Below are 20,555 nucleotides of genomic sequence, written 5' to 3'. Positions count from 1 at the left end.
TGCAAGACGGTGCACTGGCCGTGTTCCCGCGTGTCTGTCCAAAGAGAAATGGCTTATCTGAATCGAACCACATCCAGCCTACAGAAGAGGGAACCTCAGAAGCTTCGCTGTACAGGTGCAGACTTTGTGGGGACTGGCTTTTTTGATAAAACCTTTCATTTTTTGGCAGTAAGTGCTATTTTTATTTTTTAAAATTGAAGTAGAGTTGATTTACAGTGTTGTGTTAGCTTCAGGTATGTAGCAAAGTGATTCAGTTATACAGGTATGTGATGTATAATACATAACACACATATTCTTTTTCAGATTCTTTGGAACAAATCGTCTTAGATTCTAAGGCTGAGCTGATAATTATGCAAAAATACTCCACACCAAGCAGTGAAGTTAAAACTGCAAGAAAAAAGGGCAGCTGCTTTTAAAGAAAAATGTTGTGATTCTGAAACAGATTTTGTCTGTTTGTGCTTTATTGCTTTACGCTAGAGTAGTCCTTACAGTACTTTCATCGCAGTAACGTTCATGGTCTCACATGTCTCCATTTAGAAATGTATACCTTTGTGAGGAGGTCTACCTCAAGAATACAATGACCAGCTATCCTGTTTGGGCTTGAATATTATTGAGGGCTGTTGGGGGTGGGAAGAGTGAGAGAAGAAGGTTCCAATGGTCTAAAACCTTCTAAATCAACAGTGTATTTGCCATTTTGTAAAATCTCTATCTCCCTGTTAATTCTGTATGGAAGAAAGAATTGAACTATAATCAACTCAGTCCATACTTTGAGCATTTCTTGTCTTTTCACATCTCACCCCAGGCTCTAGTTTTATTGCTGAGAAGTGCACAGCAAACACACATCTCTTAGGAGAAGTGCAATTTAAGAGTGAGCCTGGGCATCCATCTTCTGAGAGCTCTGGCTCTACATGAGGACTTATTCTCAAAGCCAAACCAAAATAAGCCTGACCTCATCTGAGTTTTCAGAGTGCAGCAGGTGCAAGTTTGGAGAACGCCATCTTTGGGCAGTGAACAGTTGGAAGAAATACCTGAATCCTGTGTATGTTGCTATTCTCTGCCCAGTGTTCCCACATCAACCCATCTGTGGATTCACTTGCCTCCAGAAATTTCATTTTGCCTTCCTCTCTTGAGGTTTAGAAATGCAGCCACTGGGACATTTGCCAGTGCTAAATAGGTTTGAAGGCAATGACAGCCTTAGAGAGCCCTGAGGTTTATGCCCATGCTGTGCATGTGTTTTGGACTGAGAGTCCCATGGTTTTAAAAAAATCTGTTTTACTCATATTTCAGCAGGATTAAGCAAGGATGACAAACGGTTCCCTGAATCTGATAGATTCGGTTTAATTTTTCATCTTCCTACTGAATCTTTTTAAAAATTGATTTAATTTTTAAAAGATATCAAAGAGAAATATATTTCTAATATGAGCAATATATCCATAATTCCTTGCCTTTTTCTTTTCTCTCCATCCACGCCTCCACCCACCTACCCAACATTTATTAAATACCAAGTAGGTGTTAAGCATTAGTCCCTTTACTCACACTTCAGTTCAACACATAGTCCAGCTATGAAATTAAACACTGCTCAAATGTGAGTGAAAATCCCAAATTCAAATTAGAGACGCTTGTCTTTTTGTAAGTTGGCACTGCTTACAAACAAGAAGCAACCCCTTTATGCTATTTCTTGGTGTAGTGAAAGGAACACGAAGTTTGGAAACAAATAGATGTGAATTCAAATCCTGCTTTATGCTGTGCCATTTTCTAGCTTTGTGACTTTGGGCAATTTCTACTCAACTCTAGGGAATCATTTCTTTGTACATAGTGTGAGAATATGTTGTAAGAATTTAACAGAATGACGTATGTAAAGCACCCATTTCGGGCATGTGATTTCCCTACTCCTTCTTCCTCTTCTGTTCATTTAACATTCCTTCAACAAGCACTGTTGAGAGGCCACACTGAGTCAGACACTGGCCTAGGTGCTGGGGTACAGCAATGAAGAGAACAGAGTATTTGCCTCTGTGGGGGCTACATGCTATAACCATCTCAAACAATATGCGCTATGTCTGCCAAGTGCCATGGAGAAGAATAAAGTAAGGTTGAAGGGATAAGGGGGTGCTTGGAGTGTGTGATTTACAGAGGTGGTCATGGAGATAGCTTCTTTCATAAGATGACACTTAAGCATAGACCTAAAGGAAGTGAGTTCTTATCATCAACAAAAGACCAACCCCTGAGTTATCAGGAATCATGTCATCTGCACTTTCTAAGTAAACAGTGCGTGAATATTTGACAAATAAATGAAAGAATGAATACTTCTGTTGGGGTGTTCACAACGCTTGAGTACGTGCATGTGTACTCAATTGTGTCTGACTCTTTGTGACCCCATGGACTGTAGCCTGGGATTTTTCAGACAAGAATACTGGAGTGGGCTGCCATTTCCTCCTCCAGGGATCTTCCCAACCCAGGGATCAAACCCAACTCTCCTGTGTTGTCAGGCGAATTCTTTACCACTGATCCACCAAGGAAGCCCAGAACTTAGTTCCACATTATAGAACACTCATCAGTTTGCTCTGAGCAGCTTTCTCATACTTTCCTGTTAAATATGCTAACATCTTAGTGTCCCATATTCATATACCTCCAGGGTGCTCGAATTTGTCATCTCTTTTGGAGAAAAGGGCAATGTGACCTGGCAACCAAATAGATGATTTTCCTCCCTTTCCGAGGGTAAATCCTGGACTTTGACCTAAGGTTCCTTAGAAAGGCACCTTCTGATCTGGCCTTAGAAACCCTTGTAACTCTCCTGGAAACCTCTCAAGGAGGGGGAAGCATCACACGAGCCCAGATTCTCTCCTTCTAAGGAGGTCCAAGTATTAATCACTGATGGTGTGGCTGGGGAGACCATGGGGGAAGACTGGGAGACTTGGCTGAGTCCCAGAGCAGACCTGAATCCCCGCAGCCCCAGACCAAGTTAATATCTCAGCAGTTCTCCAAATCAGAGGAATGCTGACAGGTCCATTGTCATTCAGGGGAGTCAGCAGGCTGAAGGTCAAGCAGGTGCACTGTGATTCTGGGCATCTGGAAAATTTTTCCAATCCAACAGACCAGTACGGTGCTTTGAAAACTTTCACATACCTATGAATCACCAAAGGATCCTGTTGAAATGTAACAGGTATTCAGGTGATACCATTACTGCTGGTGTAGTCTGCCGACCAAATTTTGAGCATCAGGCCTCAACTGGTCCACAAAATTGGCTGCACATTAGAATCACCCAGGGAGCTTTTAAAAGCTAGCACCTGGATAACATCCCTTCCCCCATGACCAATTAAATCAGTGTCTAGGGGAATAAGACCCAGAAGCATTATTATGAAAAAACTAGTGGAGATGACAGGATTTCAGCTGAGCTATATAAATCCTAAAGGATGATGCTGTTAACAAGTTGCACTCAATATGCCAGCAACTTTGGAAAACTCAGCAGTGGCCGCGGAACTGGAAAAGTTCAGTTTTAATTCCAATCCCAAAGAAGGGCAATGCCAAATAATGTTCAGACTACTGCATAATTTCACTCATTTCACATGCTATAATGCTCAATATCCTTCAAGCTAGGCTTCAACAGTGCATGAATGGAGAACTTCCAGATGTACAAGCTGGATTTAGAAAAGGCAGAGAACCAGAGTTCAAATTGGCAACATCTGCTGGATCATAGGAAAAGCAAGGGAATTCCAGAAAAACATGTACTTCTGCTTCATATACTACACTAAAGCCTTTGACTGTGCAGATCACAACAAACTGTGGAAAATTCCTAAAGAGATAGGAATACCAGACCACCTGATCTTCCTCCTGAGAAACCTGTATGCTGTTCAAAAAGCAACAGTTAGAACCGGGCATGGAACAATGGACTGGTTCAAAACTGGGGAAGGAATATGTCAAGGCTGTATACTGTCACCCTGCTTATTTAAATTATATGCAGAGTACATCATGCAAAATGCCAGGCTGGATGAAGCACAAGCTGGAATCAAGATTGCTGGGAGAAATATCAATAACCTGAGATACAAAAATGACACCACCCTTATGGCAAAAAGCAAAGAGGAACTAAAGAGCCTCATGATGAAGTTGAAAGAGGAAACTGAAAAAGCTGGCTTAAAACTCAACATTCAAAAAACTAAGCTCATGGCATCTGATCCCATCACTTCATAGCAAATAGATGGCGGGGGTGCGGGAATGAAAACAGTGAAAGACTTTATTTTCCTGGGCTCCAAAATCACTGCAGACAGTGACTGCAGCCATGAAATCAGGAGACGCTTGCTCCTTGGAAGAAAAGCTATGACAACCTAGACAGTATATAACAAAGCAGAGATATTACTTTGCTGGCAAAAGTCTGTACAGTCAAAGCTATGGTCTTTCCAGTAGTCATATACAGATGCAAGAGTTGGACCATAAAGAAGGCTAAGAGCTGAAGAATTGATGCTTTCGAACTGTGGTGCTGGAGAAGACTCTTGAGAATCCCTTGGACTGCAAGGAGATCAAACCAGTCAGTCCTAAGGAAAATCAACCCTGAATTTTCACTGGAAGGACTGATGCTGAATCTGAAGCTCCAGTACTTTGGCCACCTGATGGAAAGAGCTGACTCATTGGAAAAGATCCTGATGCTGGGAAAGATTGAGGGCAGAAGGAGAAGGGGGCAACAGAAGATGAGATGGTTGGATGGCATCATCAACTCAATGAACATGAGTCTGAGCAAGCTCTGGGAGATGGTGAAGGACAGGGAAGCCTGGCGTGCTGTGGTCCATGGGGTAGCAAAGAGTCAGACACGACTGACCAACTGAACAATAAAAAAAATAGGTATTTTTCTCCTTAGGTTGAGTCCTACGTGCAGCCAAGGTTGAGAACTACTACAACTGGCCAAGAACATGGGCTGCCTTTCAAGTGACAGGTGAAGGGAATTAACATTTGATAAGCATCAGCTGTATTTCAGGCACTCAGCATTCTACATAGATTAATTTTCTAGTAGTAACCAACATAACAAAGTAATAACACCTGACACTTGTACAGCTCCTTAAAATTTTATGGGGAATTTTTATTCATTTAATTCTCTTAATTCACTAAGGTAGAAAGGGCATAGTTGATTTTTGTAGATGAGTAAAATGCAATGCATATTCATGACTTGCCCCGATCAAATAGTAAATGGAAGAGAAGTTGTTACCCTGACCCATAGCTGTCTGCTTTGCCTAAGTACTTCAACCTCATCTGAAGTTGGATACACGAGGATGGTCGTGCACAAGAGTCATGTCAGCAACACTGGACACATGACAGAGTCTAAAGAGGCTGCAGTCATCTCACCAAAGATATTCTCACTGATACACAGATTGATTAGGAGACTGAGACCTGAATAGAAAAGGGAGCTCAGTCTTGACAATCTGAGAGCAATGGCATTAAGATACTTAGCAGAACCAGAGGCCTGCATTGCACAGGACTCACTTCTTAGCTCTGCCACAGATTACGGAACCAGCCTTCTCCTTCCCATAGGGCCTAATGGACGATCTGTGCTATCTGCTGCTGCTGCTAAGTCGCTTCAGTCGTGTCCGGCTCTGTGCAACCCCAGAGACGGCAACCCACCAGGCTCCCCTGTCCCTGAAATTCTCCAGGCAAGAGCACTGGAGTGGGTTGCCATTTCCTTCTCCAATGCATGAAAGTGAAAAGTGAAAGGGAAGTCGCTCAGTTGTGTCCGACTCTTCATGACCCCATGGACTGCAGCCCACCAGGCTCCTCCATCCATGGGATTTTCCAGGCAAGAGTACTAGAGTGGGGTGCCATCGCCTTCTCCGGATCTGTGCTAGAACCACCTCTAAAAAATTATTTGCAGAGCTTCCCTGGTGGCTCAGTGGTAAAGAATCCACCTGCCAATGCAGGAGACATGAGTTCAATCCCTAGTCTGGGAAGATCCCACATGCCACGGAACAGCTAAGCCTCTGTGCCACGGCTACTGAGCTTGTGCTCTAGAGCCTACCAGCCACAACGACTGAGCCCACACACCGCAGCTATTGAATCCTGCTTGCCTTGAGCTTGTGCTACGCAACGAGAAGCCACCACAATGAGAAGCCCGCACACCTCAACGAAGGATAGCCCTGGAAGCAACAAAGACCCAGCACAGCCAAAAATAAATAAGTAAATAAAACTATATTAAAAAATGCAAAATACAAATTATCTGCAACTGGAAAGAGATTAATCTCCAGAATATACAAACAGGTCATGGAGCTCAACTAAAAAAAAAAAGGACAACCTAATCAAAAAAATGGGCAGAAGACCTAAATAGACATTTCTCTAAAGAAGAGAGACACAACTGGCCAAAAGGCACATGAAAAGATTCTCAACATTTCTGACTATTAGCGAAATGCAAATCAAAGCTACAATGAGGTTATCACCTCCCACTGGTCAGAATGGCCATCATCAAAAAAATGTACAATGAATGCTAGAGAGGGTGTGCAGAAAAGGGAACCCTCTCACACTGTAGCTGGGAATGTACATTGATACAGTCACTATGGGGAACAATATGAAGGTTCCTTCAGAAACTAAAAATAGAACTACCATATGACCCAGCAATCCCCATCCTGGGCATATGCTTGGAGAAAACCATAATTCCAAGAGACACATGCACCCCAGTGTTTATTACAGCACTGTTTACAATAGCCAAGACATGGAAGCAACCTAATGTCCATCAACAGAGGAATGCATACGGAAGATACCGGTGTATATATACAATAGAACATTACTCAGCCATACAAAGGAACAAACTGTGCCATCTGTAGAGACTTTGGATGGACCTAGAGCCTGTCTTACACAGTGAAGAACGTCAGAAAGAGAAAAACAAACATTGTTTATTAACACGTGTGTGTGGAATCTAGAAAAATGGTACAGATAAACCTATTTGCAAAGCAGAAATAAAGACAGAGGTAGAGAACAAATGTATGGAGACCAAGCAGGGAAAACAGTGATGGGATGAATTGGGAGATTGGGATTGACATACATATATATATGTGTGTGTATATAGCTATATATATGTATACACGCTATGTATAAAATATAGAGCTAATGAGAACCTACTGTATGGCACAGAGAACTCCACTCAATGCTCTATAGTGACCTAAATGGGAAGAAAATCCTTAAGAGAGAGGGGTATATGAATATGTATAGCTGATTCACTTCGCTGAAAATAACAGCAGAAAATAACACAACCTTGTAAAACAACTGTACTCCAATAAAAATTTTGTTTAAAAAGATTAAAAGAAAATTACTGGGAAATAGCCTGTTCACCAGGGGTTTCCTGGGTGGCTTAATGGTAAAGAATCTGTCTGCAGTGTAGGAGATGCAGGAGACATAGTTTGGATCCCTGGGTCAGGCAAATCCCCTGGAGGAGGGCGTGGCAACCCACTCTAGTATTCGTGCCTGGAGAATTCCATGGACAGAGGAGCCTGGCGGGCTCCAGTTCATGGGGTCGCACAGAGCCGGACAGGACTGAAGCAACTGAACACACACACACACACACACAGCCTGTTTACCAGCAGTGGAAAATCAGTCAGAGCAGTAACCTTTACTGCTGGCAGACAGGCCATTTCCAATAACTTTTAGGTAGTGATCCTGCCATTTGCTATCCAGGAGGGCCTGGGAGAGAGCCCCTAGGCAGGTCATGTATGGGGATGGTAGCTCCTTTATTGTGGGGACGTCCTCAAGCAGGAAGAGCAGAAAACAATGCAGGGAAAATTCTACAGAGCAGCCCTGGGTCTCCAGAGAAACTACTGGGGCATCTGGTCAACCCAGCGGACAGCTACCAGGATGATGTAACTATTTCTGCTTCAGGACCCCAGGTTGCCTGCCAGTACCTGCTAGTTCATCACCCTCAACAAATGAACGAATTTTTACTCTTCACCGTGTGGAAAGCATCGCTTGTTCACCATCCATTCAGTGACTGATTCATTCACTCACTCATGCTACGGTTACTGAGAGCCTGCCTTAGCAACAGGTATGAATGAATACTGATGAATGAATATTTCTATTCATGGATTCACAGTAAGAATGTTCATGTTCTGAAACACTCACTCACTTGCCTGAGGGAAATTCCAGTAAATATATATATTGGTTACAGGTTGGTGTGTTTAGTTGCTCCCACAGGACTCACACAAACACATCACAGGTGAGGAACCTGAATACAGACAGACTTCTTCCTCGGGAATTGGACCCAGGCCTCTCTGGTTTGGAAGCCCATTTTAGAGCACACCACCTCTCAAGCATTTCAACCCAAGAGAGGCCAGTGATGTCGGGTGTCGGAGTACTTTCTCTGCAGTATTTATAGAACATGATAGCAGCAGCACTTGTTTCAAGGTGAAAGTAGAAGCCGGCAGCAAAGAAGCAAGGAGGAGTCAAATTCATTGCCCGTGTCCTCGTCTTGAGTCTCTGAGTCCTGCCGCACTAATAGGGTTTGGCCAGTGAGGCATGACTACATTTGCTGACTTTGCTGAAGCTGAAGGAAATAGCATATAAAACTGCAACTCCCTTTATAATCTGAGTTGATATCTCAATAGGAAAAAAATGGGGGAAAGGCATAGAAAAATATGAAAAAACTTAAGTGTCAAATAATTTCATGAAAAATTCAGTCCAGCTAGAAATCAAAGAATGTCCATTAAAACAATAAAAATATAAATAGGCAAAGATTTTTAAAACTCTGAAAACTGTGCCAGTATCCAAAAATAGAGGAATTCTGTAATAGCCTATATGGGAAAAGAATCTGAAAAAGAGTGGATATACGTTTATGTATAACTGATTCACTTTGCACAGGGCACCTGAAATTAACACAAGATTGCCAATCAGCTATACTTCAATAATTTTTTTTAATTAAAAGAAAAATTAGTTTAAAAATATGTATGATCATATAGTGAAGTCCTATGCCAACATTAACATCATGTTTGCCAAGAATTTAAAACTAGTTAGTGACATAGGGGTACTCACAATATACTGAAATGAAAAAAGCAGGAAGTAAAACCATAAAAATGGTATACATCTAATTTGAAAGTGTGTTCTTATGCATAGAAAAAAAATACTGGAAAGAACTCTATCAGAACACTAGCCATGTTTATTTCGGGGTGCTTTTTCTTTGTCCACATCATCTCACACTCCTGCATGAGAGTGTGTTATTTTGTGGATGAAGCGCTCCACCAAGAGTCAGGATTGCCAGCTGTGTAACTCACGTCACTGCAAGGCCACATCTATGACATGAGGGGTTCAGAACAATCTAGATGGTTCTCAAAGTTCTTTTGAGCTCTAACATATCAGACATTCATTCAACAAACATTAAAGGGCATCTATATAGAGCTACGGGCACTGCACCAACCCTGGGGTCTTCCAGAGGTAGATTCCAGTCAAATGCAAAGCGGAGTTTGAGTGTGGCCTCCTGGTGCCATATTACTTGCCCTGTTTATGACTAAGCTTTTTTAAAAATTCATTATTTTTTTAAAATTTAGCTGTGATGGATCTTAGTTGCAGTATAGAAACTCTCAGTTGAGACATGTAGGATATATTTCCCCCACCAGGGATCGAAATTGGGCTACCTCCATTGGGAGGGTAGAGTTTCAGCTACTGGACTACCAGGGACGTCCCTCTCCCTAAGCTTTTAATGGCCTCATATTCTTCCCTTTCTTCTCTTCCACTTATCAAACCTGCTTTCACATAGAACTCAACTTTGATCAGATGGAGGTGTAAGTGAATGGCAATATCTTACAAGACTATCTCTTGCAGAAGGGCTTGACTAAATAAGAATAAAATTTTTACCTAAAGGAACGAGGCCCTTGTGGCCAAATTTTAGGGAAAAGGTATCAAGTTGGAAAAGGTTTTAGGGCTGTCAGAATCTTGTCTCCTGGATTTCCCTTCCCCACCCTTGCTTTTTTGCCTAGTAAATGCTATTTATTTTCACAAACCAATTCTTCTTTGTCATGCCTTCCACATGTCTCCCAGAGAGCAGGGCATTTCCTCTTTGCTCTGCACTCCCAGAGGAGCTTCTGTTGCCCTACTATTATGGCAGCCCACTCCAGTACTCTTGCCTGGAAAATCCCATGGACAGAGGAGCCTGGTAGGCTACAGTCCATAGGGTTGCAAAGAGTCGGACACGACTGTATGACTTCACTTTCACTATTACAGTGACTCCCTTGCACTGTGGCTTTTCATTAGTATTTCTTTGTAATTTCCACATTAGGCTGTGAGCCGCCTGAGTGTTTCATGTTCCCTGTATCCACAGCGTGCATCCCCAGGCCCAACCTAGAGTAAGTGGCAGATGTAAGACTAATTGATGGGCATTTTAGGCCCCGAGTCTGGCAGTGACCTCCTCACCCTGTGGATGGGGCTATTTCTAGGTATTTCAATAATAAGGATTGATATTGAAATCAGTGTTTGGTCTGACCATAGTATCTTTGGGTTTTTATCAGAATGCATGGCCCTTTTTTAAAATTAATTTTTATTAGAGTATAGTTGAACAGAGGAGCCTGGTGGGCTACAGTCCATGGGGTCACAAAAGAGTTAGACCCTGACTTAGCAACTTAACCACAGCAGCAGCAAGAATAGTTGCTTTACAACGTTGTGTTAGTTTCTTCCATAGAGCAAAGTGGATCAGCTATGCTGCTGCTGCTGCTGCTAAGTCGCTTCAGTCGTGTCCAACTCTGTGCGACCCCATAGATGGCAGCCCACCAGGCTCCTCTGTCCCTGGGATTCTCCAGGCAAAAATACTGGAGTAGGAAGGGTGGGGCATTTCCTTCTCCAATGCATGCATGCATGCTTCAGTCGCTTCAATTGTGTCCGACTCTGTGCGACCCTATGGACAGCAGCCCACCAGGCTCCTCTGTCCACGGAATTCTCTAGGCAAGAATACTGGAGTGGGTTGCCATTTCCTTCTCCAGAGCCAGCTATATGTTTACATATATCCCCTTTTTTGGATGTTTTCCCCATTTAGGTCAGGGATGGCCCTTAAGGGGAGGAGTTATGAACTTCTAATTCCTCAACTTCTAACCTTTAGAAATTCTCCAGGTTTATCAACTTGGGGGTGTCAACATCACTGGAGAGGGAGATCAATTTAATAGATTGAGATCAATATGTTTTTTAATGAAACACAATCGAAGTATAGAAAAGAATAATAAGAAAGAAGACAAAAGAATTTTTGATCCAACTGCTCCCCAAATAACAACGTGTTGTCTTGTGAAACTGTTGTTTCTTTTGTGTATGTATGTTCTGTACACAGTGAGTCACAGTGAGCTATGATAGAAGCGGGAAACCACCTTCCTAAACTGTTCAGAGGAAAGGAGCCCCGCCCTTCCCGTGCTGTCTGCCCTGGGCTGAGATTTCACTGCCTTGTGGATGCACCCTGGGAACTGCCCCCTCCCCTCCTAGTTTGCACAATAACAGCCCTGGAACTGGCAGGATATTGTCCTTAGTGTTTTTTGTTTAGAGTCCAGGGAATTAAGAAGACAAAAATGGGCTTTTTTGACCAGAAAGAAAATGTAGAGGTTCACACCCCCACTCTCTTACCATTCCTGGGGTTCCTGGAACCAGTCTAGTCCTGGATTCTGAGGCACGGCCTACACCTGACAGGTATCTCAGCAAAGGCCCCCCTTCCCTCCCCAACCCTCAGGGAGGTAGCCCAGCCTCCTCCAGGGTTTGCATATTTGTACGAGCAGTGCCTCCTCTGGGACTCTGTGCTTCTCAGCCCTGTTGCTGATATGGCTGGCATCATCAGGCCCAGGCCCACAGGCTGAGCCCTCTATTTAAGGAAGACTCTTGGAACAATCCTGAAGAGGGTATCCACCAGCAACTTGTACATCGCCTCATTTGATTCTAGCAGTAAGGCAGTATAGGGACTAAAACTGCCTGCACCTACACTAGTTGATGGAGAAAACAATGGCACCCCACTCTAGTGCTCTTGCCTGGAAAATCCCATGGACAGAGGAGCCTGGTAGGCTGCAGTCCATGGGGTCGCTAGGAGTCAGACACGACTGAGCGACTTCACTTTCACTTTTCACTTTCATGCATTGAAGAAGGAAATGGCAACCCACTCCAGTGTTCTGGCCTGGAGAATCCCAGGGACGGGGGAGCCTGGTGGGCTGACGTCTCTGGGGTCACGCAGAGTTGGACATGACTGAAGCTACTTAGCACACTAGTTAAATGGCCTTGGGCAACTTAGCCTCTCTGTGCCTCAGTTTCCCCATCTGAAGATGGGGATGGCAACTGTACCTACATCAGAGAAATACTATAAGGCTCAAACCAGCTACACGTACAAAGTGCTTAGAACAATCCCTGTGCAGAGTAAGCATTCAATAAATGTTTATTATTAATCATCCCATAAGCCTGTTGGACAATTATTATTTTTCCAGATTTATAGATGAGAAAATGGGGTGCAGAGAAGGTAAGTAACCTTCCCTATGCCGTGTGTCCAGTAGAGGCAAAACCAGAATATAAATCCAGATCTCCAGACTCCAGGTTCTGTGATCTCTTTCCCTAAGGATTTAGGAGCCTGTGGGGCATCAAACCACCTCCTGTGCTGAACTTACGCCTTGTCAGTCTCTGCTGGGCATTCCTGGATCAAAGGCGGCTGGAAGGATGGTGAGTCCAGGGCAAAGTCCCTTCTCAGGATTTTGCTTGGGAACACAGAATTTGTCTTTGAGGGAAAATGTGTGTGTGTATGACAGGGATTCAGAAATTGGGGTCATGGCTTGCACCAGCCCTCTTTTTGAGTTCTAGGCTAAGTTGACATTGGTGAGCATATATGGTAGAGTCCTTGTGCCTTCAGCTAACTTTTCAGAAAATTGTCACTATAATTGAGTAGGGCAGTTTGAGATGGAGATGGTAATGTGAGTGAGGATTTCTTGGGCTGAGCAGCAGCTGTGCTGTGTGTCCTGGTTTTTTTCCAGCCTGAGATTTTCCTGTATATATAGTACAAAGACCTAATAACTGTCTCTGCTTTTTCCTTGCTTATAACTCACAGAGGGAACTGAACTTCCATGTTCAGGCCCCAGAGTAGAGCCTGAGGAAAAAGATAATGGGCATGGTGATATTTTTAAAATGCTTAGTTTTTCATCTACCAGAGCTCTCTGTAATGACCATGCTGCCATATATAAATCCTCTGAAAATAAATACGGGTATGATGATCGAGAGACACAGGACTCTGCAATGCTTTTAAAATTATCAAAGATATTTTGATGTGTTTGGGATGGTTTTCCTGGATTTTATTATGTGCTCAGTCGTGTCCTACTCTTTGTGACCCCATGGACTGTAGCCCACCAGGTTCCTCTGTCCACAGGATTTCCCAGGCAAGAATACTGGAGTAGGTTGGTATTTCCTTCTCCAGGGGATCTTCCTGACCCAGGGATCAAACCCGAGTCTCCTGCATTGGCAGGCAGATTCTTTACCACTGTGCTGCCTGGGAAGCCTAGATTTTCTTATAGTTTTTTTTTTTTTTTGAGAACTAAAATCCACATGGGTTTTCTATGATAATTCTGTTCATCAAAGTATTTGATTATAATGTATGTCTGTTATGTCTCAATAAAACTGAAAGAAAAAGAAAGAACAAAAAGGTATCTGATTGAGCTGAGCTTTCTGGTAGGGCTGGTCTCCAACAGTCCTTTTTGCAAATAGGTGTGTGGGCTGAGCCGAGCCTGGGGAATGATGAGGGATCTCGGTGCTTACTAGAATTCTTGGCACTCCCAGGTGCTCCTGAGTGTAACTGATCTGACACTGTCCAGGAGGAGCTACGGGAGGAGTTCCTGGGTCACTCACACAGGATTAAAGAGCCAGCCCCCGCGCCAGCTTCACAGAGAGGCCAGTAACGCAGACAGAATAGGAACTGACTTCAGCATCGTCCCTGACCTCACACCAAGAACTTTCTGAGAAAAAGAAATACTCCCGCTACTGAACACGCAGCCAAGACCTTCCCACATCTCCCGTGGCTGATGTTGACTGATACTGAGTCCCAAGAGATGAGCACTACTCAGCGGTGCTCCCCATCTGACCCACAAGCAGAGGCAAGGTCAAATGACTTCTGCTGCCCCAAGATCGTGGGCAGACTTACAAGAACAAACAGCAGGAAATTAGTACACCGAATGAAGCCTGCACATAACCCTGAATCCCATGTCATTCGGGCCTTTTAACAATAGCTTTAACGTTCTCTGAGGAAAAGAGTGGCTGGAACCATTGCCCTTGAGAAATCAAGAGGGCCGTCAGCTGATAGACTTTACAACTTTACAGACTATGATACAGTGGGCAGACTTCGATGGTGGCTCAGTGTAAAGAATCCTCCTGCTAATACGGAAGACGTGGGTTCGATCCCTGGATCAGGAAGATCCCCTGGAGAAGGGAATGGCAACCCACTCCAGTAATCTTGCCTGGGGAATCCCATGGACAGAGGAGGCTGGCGGGCGACAGTCCGTGGGGTCGCAAAGGAGTCGGATACGACTTAGCAGCTAAACAACAACGACAAGCAGTGCAGTGCGCAGCACGTTCACTTGTCCTGTCTGAAGAGTCTGAACACACCTCTGGTTTTCACACATCCCAGCTTTGCAAGATTTCCAGTGTTGTATGAGACTGCAATGGGGCCAGACTTTAGGATATATTCTCAGCACCCTGGGGTCCCCACATCCCGATCACGGGCCAGTTCCCGCCTCCTTGGATGCCATGGTCCCGGGGTCCCCCCCCACTCACCTCCAGCACGATTTCTTTCAGCTGGAACTGTTTCTGCACGACTTTATCTGAAGACAGGGGCTCATGGTAGTAGAGGCAGAGCAAGTCGTATTTCTTCAAAACCTGCTTGAAGTTCTTCTCAGTTAGACTGACCACGCGGTCCTTGCCATCATAGGTGGGGAAGTTCAGTCCCTCCTCTGCCCTGCAGGAAGACAGCAGGTAGACCCCCACCACAAACAGGTGGGCTCTCTTCATCTGGGCAAAATTTTTCTTTCCCAGAAACGCTGATGGTAGGAAAGTGAATGGAGTCTTAGAGGACTTGCTGGGAGTCATGGGGAGCAGAGAGGCTGATCTGGTCTCTCTCCCTGGCCCTCCCTGGGCCCGAGAACCCCGTCTTCACCTCTGCAGGCTGCTGACTGTAGCCCTGGGCTCAGACAAAGCGAGCAGAGGCTCACACCCATGCGTGCGTGGAACTGGAGCCAGGCCGGGCCACCCAGCCCCAGATAGCTTGCATAGCTCTACCCAGCCCGTGTCTCATCTGGAACTCCATTTTTAGGATGCAGTTGTTTCAGGCTAAAAATAAATCATGCGATGAATAAAAAAGTTAGATATGGCCCTGTTGAGGGATTCGCTGATAGTTTGTCAGGCTGGTGGAGAGGGAGGAGGCAGGAGGGAGACGGCGGAACACGCGCACATGAAATAAGGAGGCCGGGAAGGTCAGAGGAGAGAAATTCGCCTGGAGGGAGGAGGGCAAAAGGAGGGGAGGGAGACATGGGGTTGTGACGTATGCACGTGCAGGGGGTCCCTCAGATGCTTTTGAATCAGTCCATTATCCCAGGGAACGGTGTCAGCCTGTCCCTTCCTGGCAGGCTGCTCATCCGCACCCCACACACACACCTACTCACCACTGACCTGGAGACCAGCCCAACCCCCAGGGGGACTGGACGTTCTGCCCCTGCCTTCCCCGGGCTGGCCGCTGCGCCGTGTCCCCCATGGCTCTGCCCGTCACTGAGCAAGGGGTCTAGGGTCACCCTTTCTCCGTGGAAAGAGCTCCAGAGACCCCAGCCCACCAGGGTCACAGTCGTTCTCCTTCTGCCCCTGCTCATGGCTTAACGTTGCTGACACCAGGAGGTCCTGCCCCATTATAAAATTAAATATAGTAAAAGTTCAACTATCTTCCTCAGAAACCTTCCTAGGCTTTTCACTATCATCCCTGTCATCTTCTTTTCTAACATTAACCCCCAATGTATCATTTTTGCCCCTTTCCTCTCCATTAGGGACAGACTGCTGTAGAGAGTCCAGAAGCCAGATAGGTCTGAGTTCAAATCCAGGCTCTGCTTCTTAATGGCTGAATGGACTTTGGAGGGTCACTTACCCTCTCTCTGATTCTCCATCCATCACCTCCACCCCTGCTCCTTGTAAAGTGGGGATAATTATAACTATATTGTAAGGCTTGGAACACAGAGATGGAAAAACACGGTGCAAAGCAGTTACTCAAACACAGCAGCTGGTATATTATTCCATTCTTCTTGGAGATGGTGGAACATAGGTTATTATCATAATTACTTGTCAGTTTCTAAAAGTAATTGTTTCTGAACCCTTTTCTGTCTGCCTTCTTCTTGAATCCATCAGGCATTTGGGGCAGATGTGATTAAAAGGTCATTGCACAGAGGAGCTAACTGAGCTTCAGGGAGCTCAGCACCTAGTCAGAGATCGTGTTACCGACTACCTGTTGGTAGAGGGTAGGCAGAGAGTTCAGTTGTACCCTGGAGCCCAGTACTCCTGGGTGCTTTCACTCTGATGGGGTAATTCCCCCATAGACACCTCTTTTCTTAAAAGACTCCATCTTTTCTTGTCAAACAACAGTCCACTCTTGTCTTTCCACTCTTCAGAGTGGTCTATGGCTCTCATGATTTAGGCCGAGTTTTTGTCTTCTTTTGGTTGGAGAATCAACTTTGGAAATAGCAAGGACTCTGTCCCATACAAACTTTGCAGGGGACAGAAGGTAAAAAGAAAGTAAAAAAAAAAAAAGAAAAGAAAGTCAGTGGCAGGCCAATGGGAGTTTCTTCAGAACACTTTCACATCCAGGAAGCCAGCACCTTGGGGAACCCAGGACCTTGGGGAACCCATCACTGAAATCCATGACAGCATTCAGTTCTTTTTGATGGTCACTTTGCTAGGCTTTTAAAGATAGAGTCAAGAATAGCTATTCTAAGATATGGTTAGCTTTTCAGATCATTGGCAAGCATGCAAGATCTCTGCTTTCTTTAGAAAATTTAGGGGGAAAAAAGATTGTCGCGTGAAACAGTGTATGTCTTGTCTTTTCCAGGTCAGCTTCCCAAAACTGTTCCCAGTTGTCTCAATCTCATCGACTTATCTTTATTTAGAATTTGCTCCACTTTTCTTAATATATGTTTTTTTTTTAATGTTACCAAAAAACTGGGAGATGTTTAAAGTCAGAGTCTGTGAATTTTGCACTGACTTATAACTGATGAGAAGTACCAAGGCAAAGGGATAAGTATTAAAAATTCAGCTTAGCCCTAAAGTCTGTCTTATGACCAACTGTGTATCAATAGAAAAACAGCCCCAGTGGGGCAAGTTCCTGTCCCTAAATCCCAGCTCTGTTTGGGGCCTCAAAGCCCAGCCTGAGGATGGCTCAGCCACTGACACCTGTTGTGGTGATCGTTTCCCACTGCCCACCCACACCTAGACGTGGAGGCCAAATGTGTGTCTCACTCTGGATGGGTTAGGTTTGCCTGGTTGAAGCCTTTCTATGTCCCAGCCATCTTTTCTCGGTGTCTTTTATTGTTTTCATTTTTCTTTTGCCTTCTTGCTTGCCAACTCTAATGTATTTATTTTGTAAACAAGGGGTGCTTCTGACATGTCTGAGTCAACTTGGCATCTGGTAGGTTAACTCTCCATTCCAGTTTTCACAGCTACCCAAGTCAGAGTGTCACCTACACATGCCCAGTTTATGTGACTATGCTGAAGTGTGCGAGTGTCTTTATGTGCCGTTAGCAGGTATTTGTGGTCTTTGTTTTTAAACAGGAAAGGATAAAACTAAGTACACAAATCAATATAAATGTATTCTCACAGAATATGATGTAGGCCGCTTGTTTTTGCTGGCAGTTTCCAGTTCCTCACGCTGAGTGGCCTCTCCCTAGAGTCCCTTACTCTAACCTCACCCCTTTCATTTGTTTACCCTTGACAGGTGGCAGGACAGTTTTGCACGTATTATTTAACTGGATCTTCACCATAGCTCACTCTACAGATGAATCAGGATTTGAAGCCACGATCTTTCATGTATTAAGTCAACGGTAATAGAATTTCATGGGGCATCTCTCATGTACCAGACACTCTCCTGGGTAGTGGAGTGGGGCACGGTGTTCATCTGAACTCACTGAGTTTACAGCCGAGAGGGAAGACAATACATAATCAGCGTATGTATGAGGTATGTGTGTGTGTGTGTGTGTGTGTGTGTGTGTGTGCGCGCACACGCGTAAAATTGGACTTCAAACAGAGGCATGTGCTCTAAAGATCAGCTGACGACGAGGGAGAGACTGTAACCGTGTAGGAGGTGGCCCGTTTGGACTGAGGGTGAAGGAAGGTATCTCCGAGGAGGGAACTTAGGAGCAGCAGGGAGGGGAGAAGCAGCGCGCAAGCTTCTTCCAGGGAGAAGCGGCAAGCGCCTCCGCGCCGAGACCTACGGGCATTCCACCACTAGGGGGCGCGGCATCCCCCGCCTCAGCCCTATGAAAGCATCCGATTTCACTCCGGACTTCTGGGTCAGTATATGGGCTCACACCTACACGGCAGGGTCCACAGGACAGGGAACCTATCTGAATGACTGGGAGGCAGCTCAGAAAGAGCTGAGGCTCCGAAGTCAGGAGACCTTGGTCTGGAAGGGCCCAGCCCGGCTGTGCGACCTTGGTGAATCTCCTCACCTCTCGATCCTCGCATTTCTAATTTGTGGAAAAGAGGGTCAGACCCACTGGTCTCCCACGGACCCTTTCTGGCTCTAAAAATCTAGAATTTGTTCCGGCCGTAGAGCATTTTCTTTTCCCAGAAGAGACTTTGGCACAGGCCATAGCTTTGAAGAAGCTTGCTGACTGTTAAGCTGCGGAGAAGGATTTGATGGGCGTGTCTCTTACAAGTCAGAGCTTGCCGCTCCCCTAAGGCGGAAAGATCTAGGACTTTACTGCCTCCAAAGGCCCCTTCTTTGGCTAAAATGCTCCACCTAGTGGGCAAGGCGGAGTATGGCATCTTTGTTTCTTTGAGGCCGTTCCTCCCTCCCCTTTGGCTGGGCTACTGGCGGGGGCAGTTAGCCTGCTGGCCTGGAAGGCAAAATCCCAGAAATGCCTTAGTCCACAGCCCTGTGCTCCACGGCCTCAGGCTTTCTCTGCTCAGATCTGAGCAGTGCTGTTAGCAACCCCAAGACCCTCCTTTTCCTCTTGACTCTGAATATCAGGCTCCCCAGCACCAGAAAACTTCTTAATAAAACCGAACAGAAAAGATCAATGCTTGGATGAAAAAGAGCTAGGCTGTATAACAGTCCACGTTTTAACAAACGTCACTTCCTCAGGGAGACCCCTAAGTGTAGACCAGAGGCTGACTTTCACTCCCTTGAACCATACTTCTTGGAAACACCCGTTCCACTGGGGATTCTTTCTCTGCAGAGAGACTAAGCCTCCTAGGAGCCAGGGCAGCATCTGTTCAAAGTATTCCTTGAAACCTGTCTTGCCAATAGTAGTTCTCACTAAATATTTGTTAAATAAATGTGAAGCACTTACTTTGTACTGGGTCTTATTTTAAGTGCTTTACAAAATTTTAACTTTTTTTTTTCCATAGTTGGCTGTGCTGGACCTTTGTTCCGGTGTGCAAGCTTTCTCTAGTTGAGGCATGTGAACGTGGTTGCCCCTCGGCAGGTAGAATCTTAATTCCCAAGACCAGGGATGGAACCCGAGTCCCCTGCTTTTGAAGGCAGATTCTCAAGCACTGGACTGCCAGGAACGTCCTTAGCTGTTCTTAGAAACCCTATAATTTAACACAGGGAGCTCAACCCAGTGCTCTGTGACAACCTCGAGGAGTGGGATGGGGTCGGGGGTGGGAGGGAGGTTGAAGAGCAAAGGACATATGTAATCTTATGGCTGATTCATATTGTGTATAGCAGAAACCGACACAACCTTGTAAAAGCAATTACCCTCCAATTTAAAATAAATTTGGAGAAGGAAATGGCAACCCACTCCAGTATTCCTGCCTGGGAAATCCCATGGAAGGAGGAGCCTGGGGGGCTACAGTCTGTGGGGTTGCAAAGACCTGGATACGACTGAGCAACTGAGCAATTAAAATATATTAAAAAAAAAAAAAACCCTATGAGGCTGATAGTTTCAGTATTGCTAGATAAGTAAGCCAAGGCACAGAGAGATTAACTAACTTGCACAGGGTTAGGTCACTAGTGACGGCAGAGCTGGGATTTGAACCCAGAAGGTGGATCTTGTGCTCCATTCCTGTCTTCCCTGCCACTTGGAACCACAGCTAGATGCCTCTTACAGAGGGCTCCTGAAGTCACTTGGACGAGCCAGGAATCACTTCAGAAACAACAAATGGCTCTCCACAACGTGACCTGGGGATAGGTTCTGAGTTTTGGCCCTGCCCTGAGGCACCTCCTGTTCTTTGTGCATAGGAAGAAAAGCAAGAAGGGGACTACTGTTTCAGTGCTTGTGGTGAGCCAGTCACTGGGCTCATGACATTTTATACATCATCTCATTTAAAATTCTATCAAGCTGAGTGCTCTTCCTTCCATTTAACAGTTGAGGAAACTGAGATTCAAGATCAAGTAAGTAGTCTCCCGAATTAGTACA

At 45.0% G+C, this 20,555-nt stretch overlaps 1 protein-coding gene across 1 annotated transcript in view; it reads right to left on the bottom strand.

Moving 5' to 3' along the window:
• The window catches only part of CASQ2 (calsequestrin 2), a 71,126-nt gene extending 56,099 nt beyond the window's left edge, over window positions 1-15,027 (bottom strand). The window contains exon 1 of the mRNA XM_068965681.1: window positions 14,716-15,027. Coding sequence (XP_068821782.1) covers window positions 14,716-15,027 — 312 coding nt within the window. The remainder of the gene's footprint in view (window positions 1-14,715) is intronic.
• Window positions 15,028-20,555: the final 5,528 nt, after the last annotated feature.

The sequence above is a fragment of the Capricornis sumatraensis genome, chromosome 2 (assembly GCF_032405125.1).
Source record: "Capricornis sumatraensis isolate serow.1 chromosome 2, serow.2, whole genome shotgun sequence".
Classification (NCBI taxonomy): domain Eukaryota; kingdom Metazoa; phylum Chordata; class Mammalia; order Artiodactyla; family Bovidae; genus Capricornis; species Capricornis sumatraensis.
The sequence above is the reverse complement of the archived record's forward strand: the minus strand, read 5'-3'. Positions and strand labels throughout refer to the sequence as shown.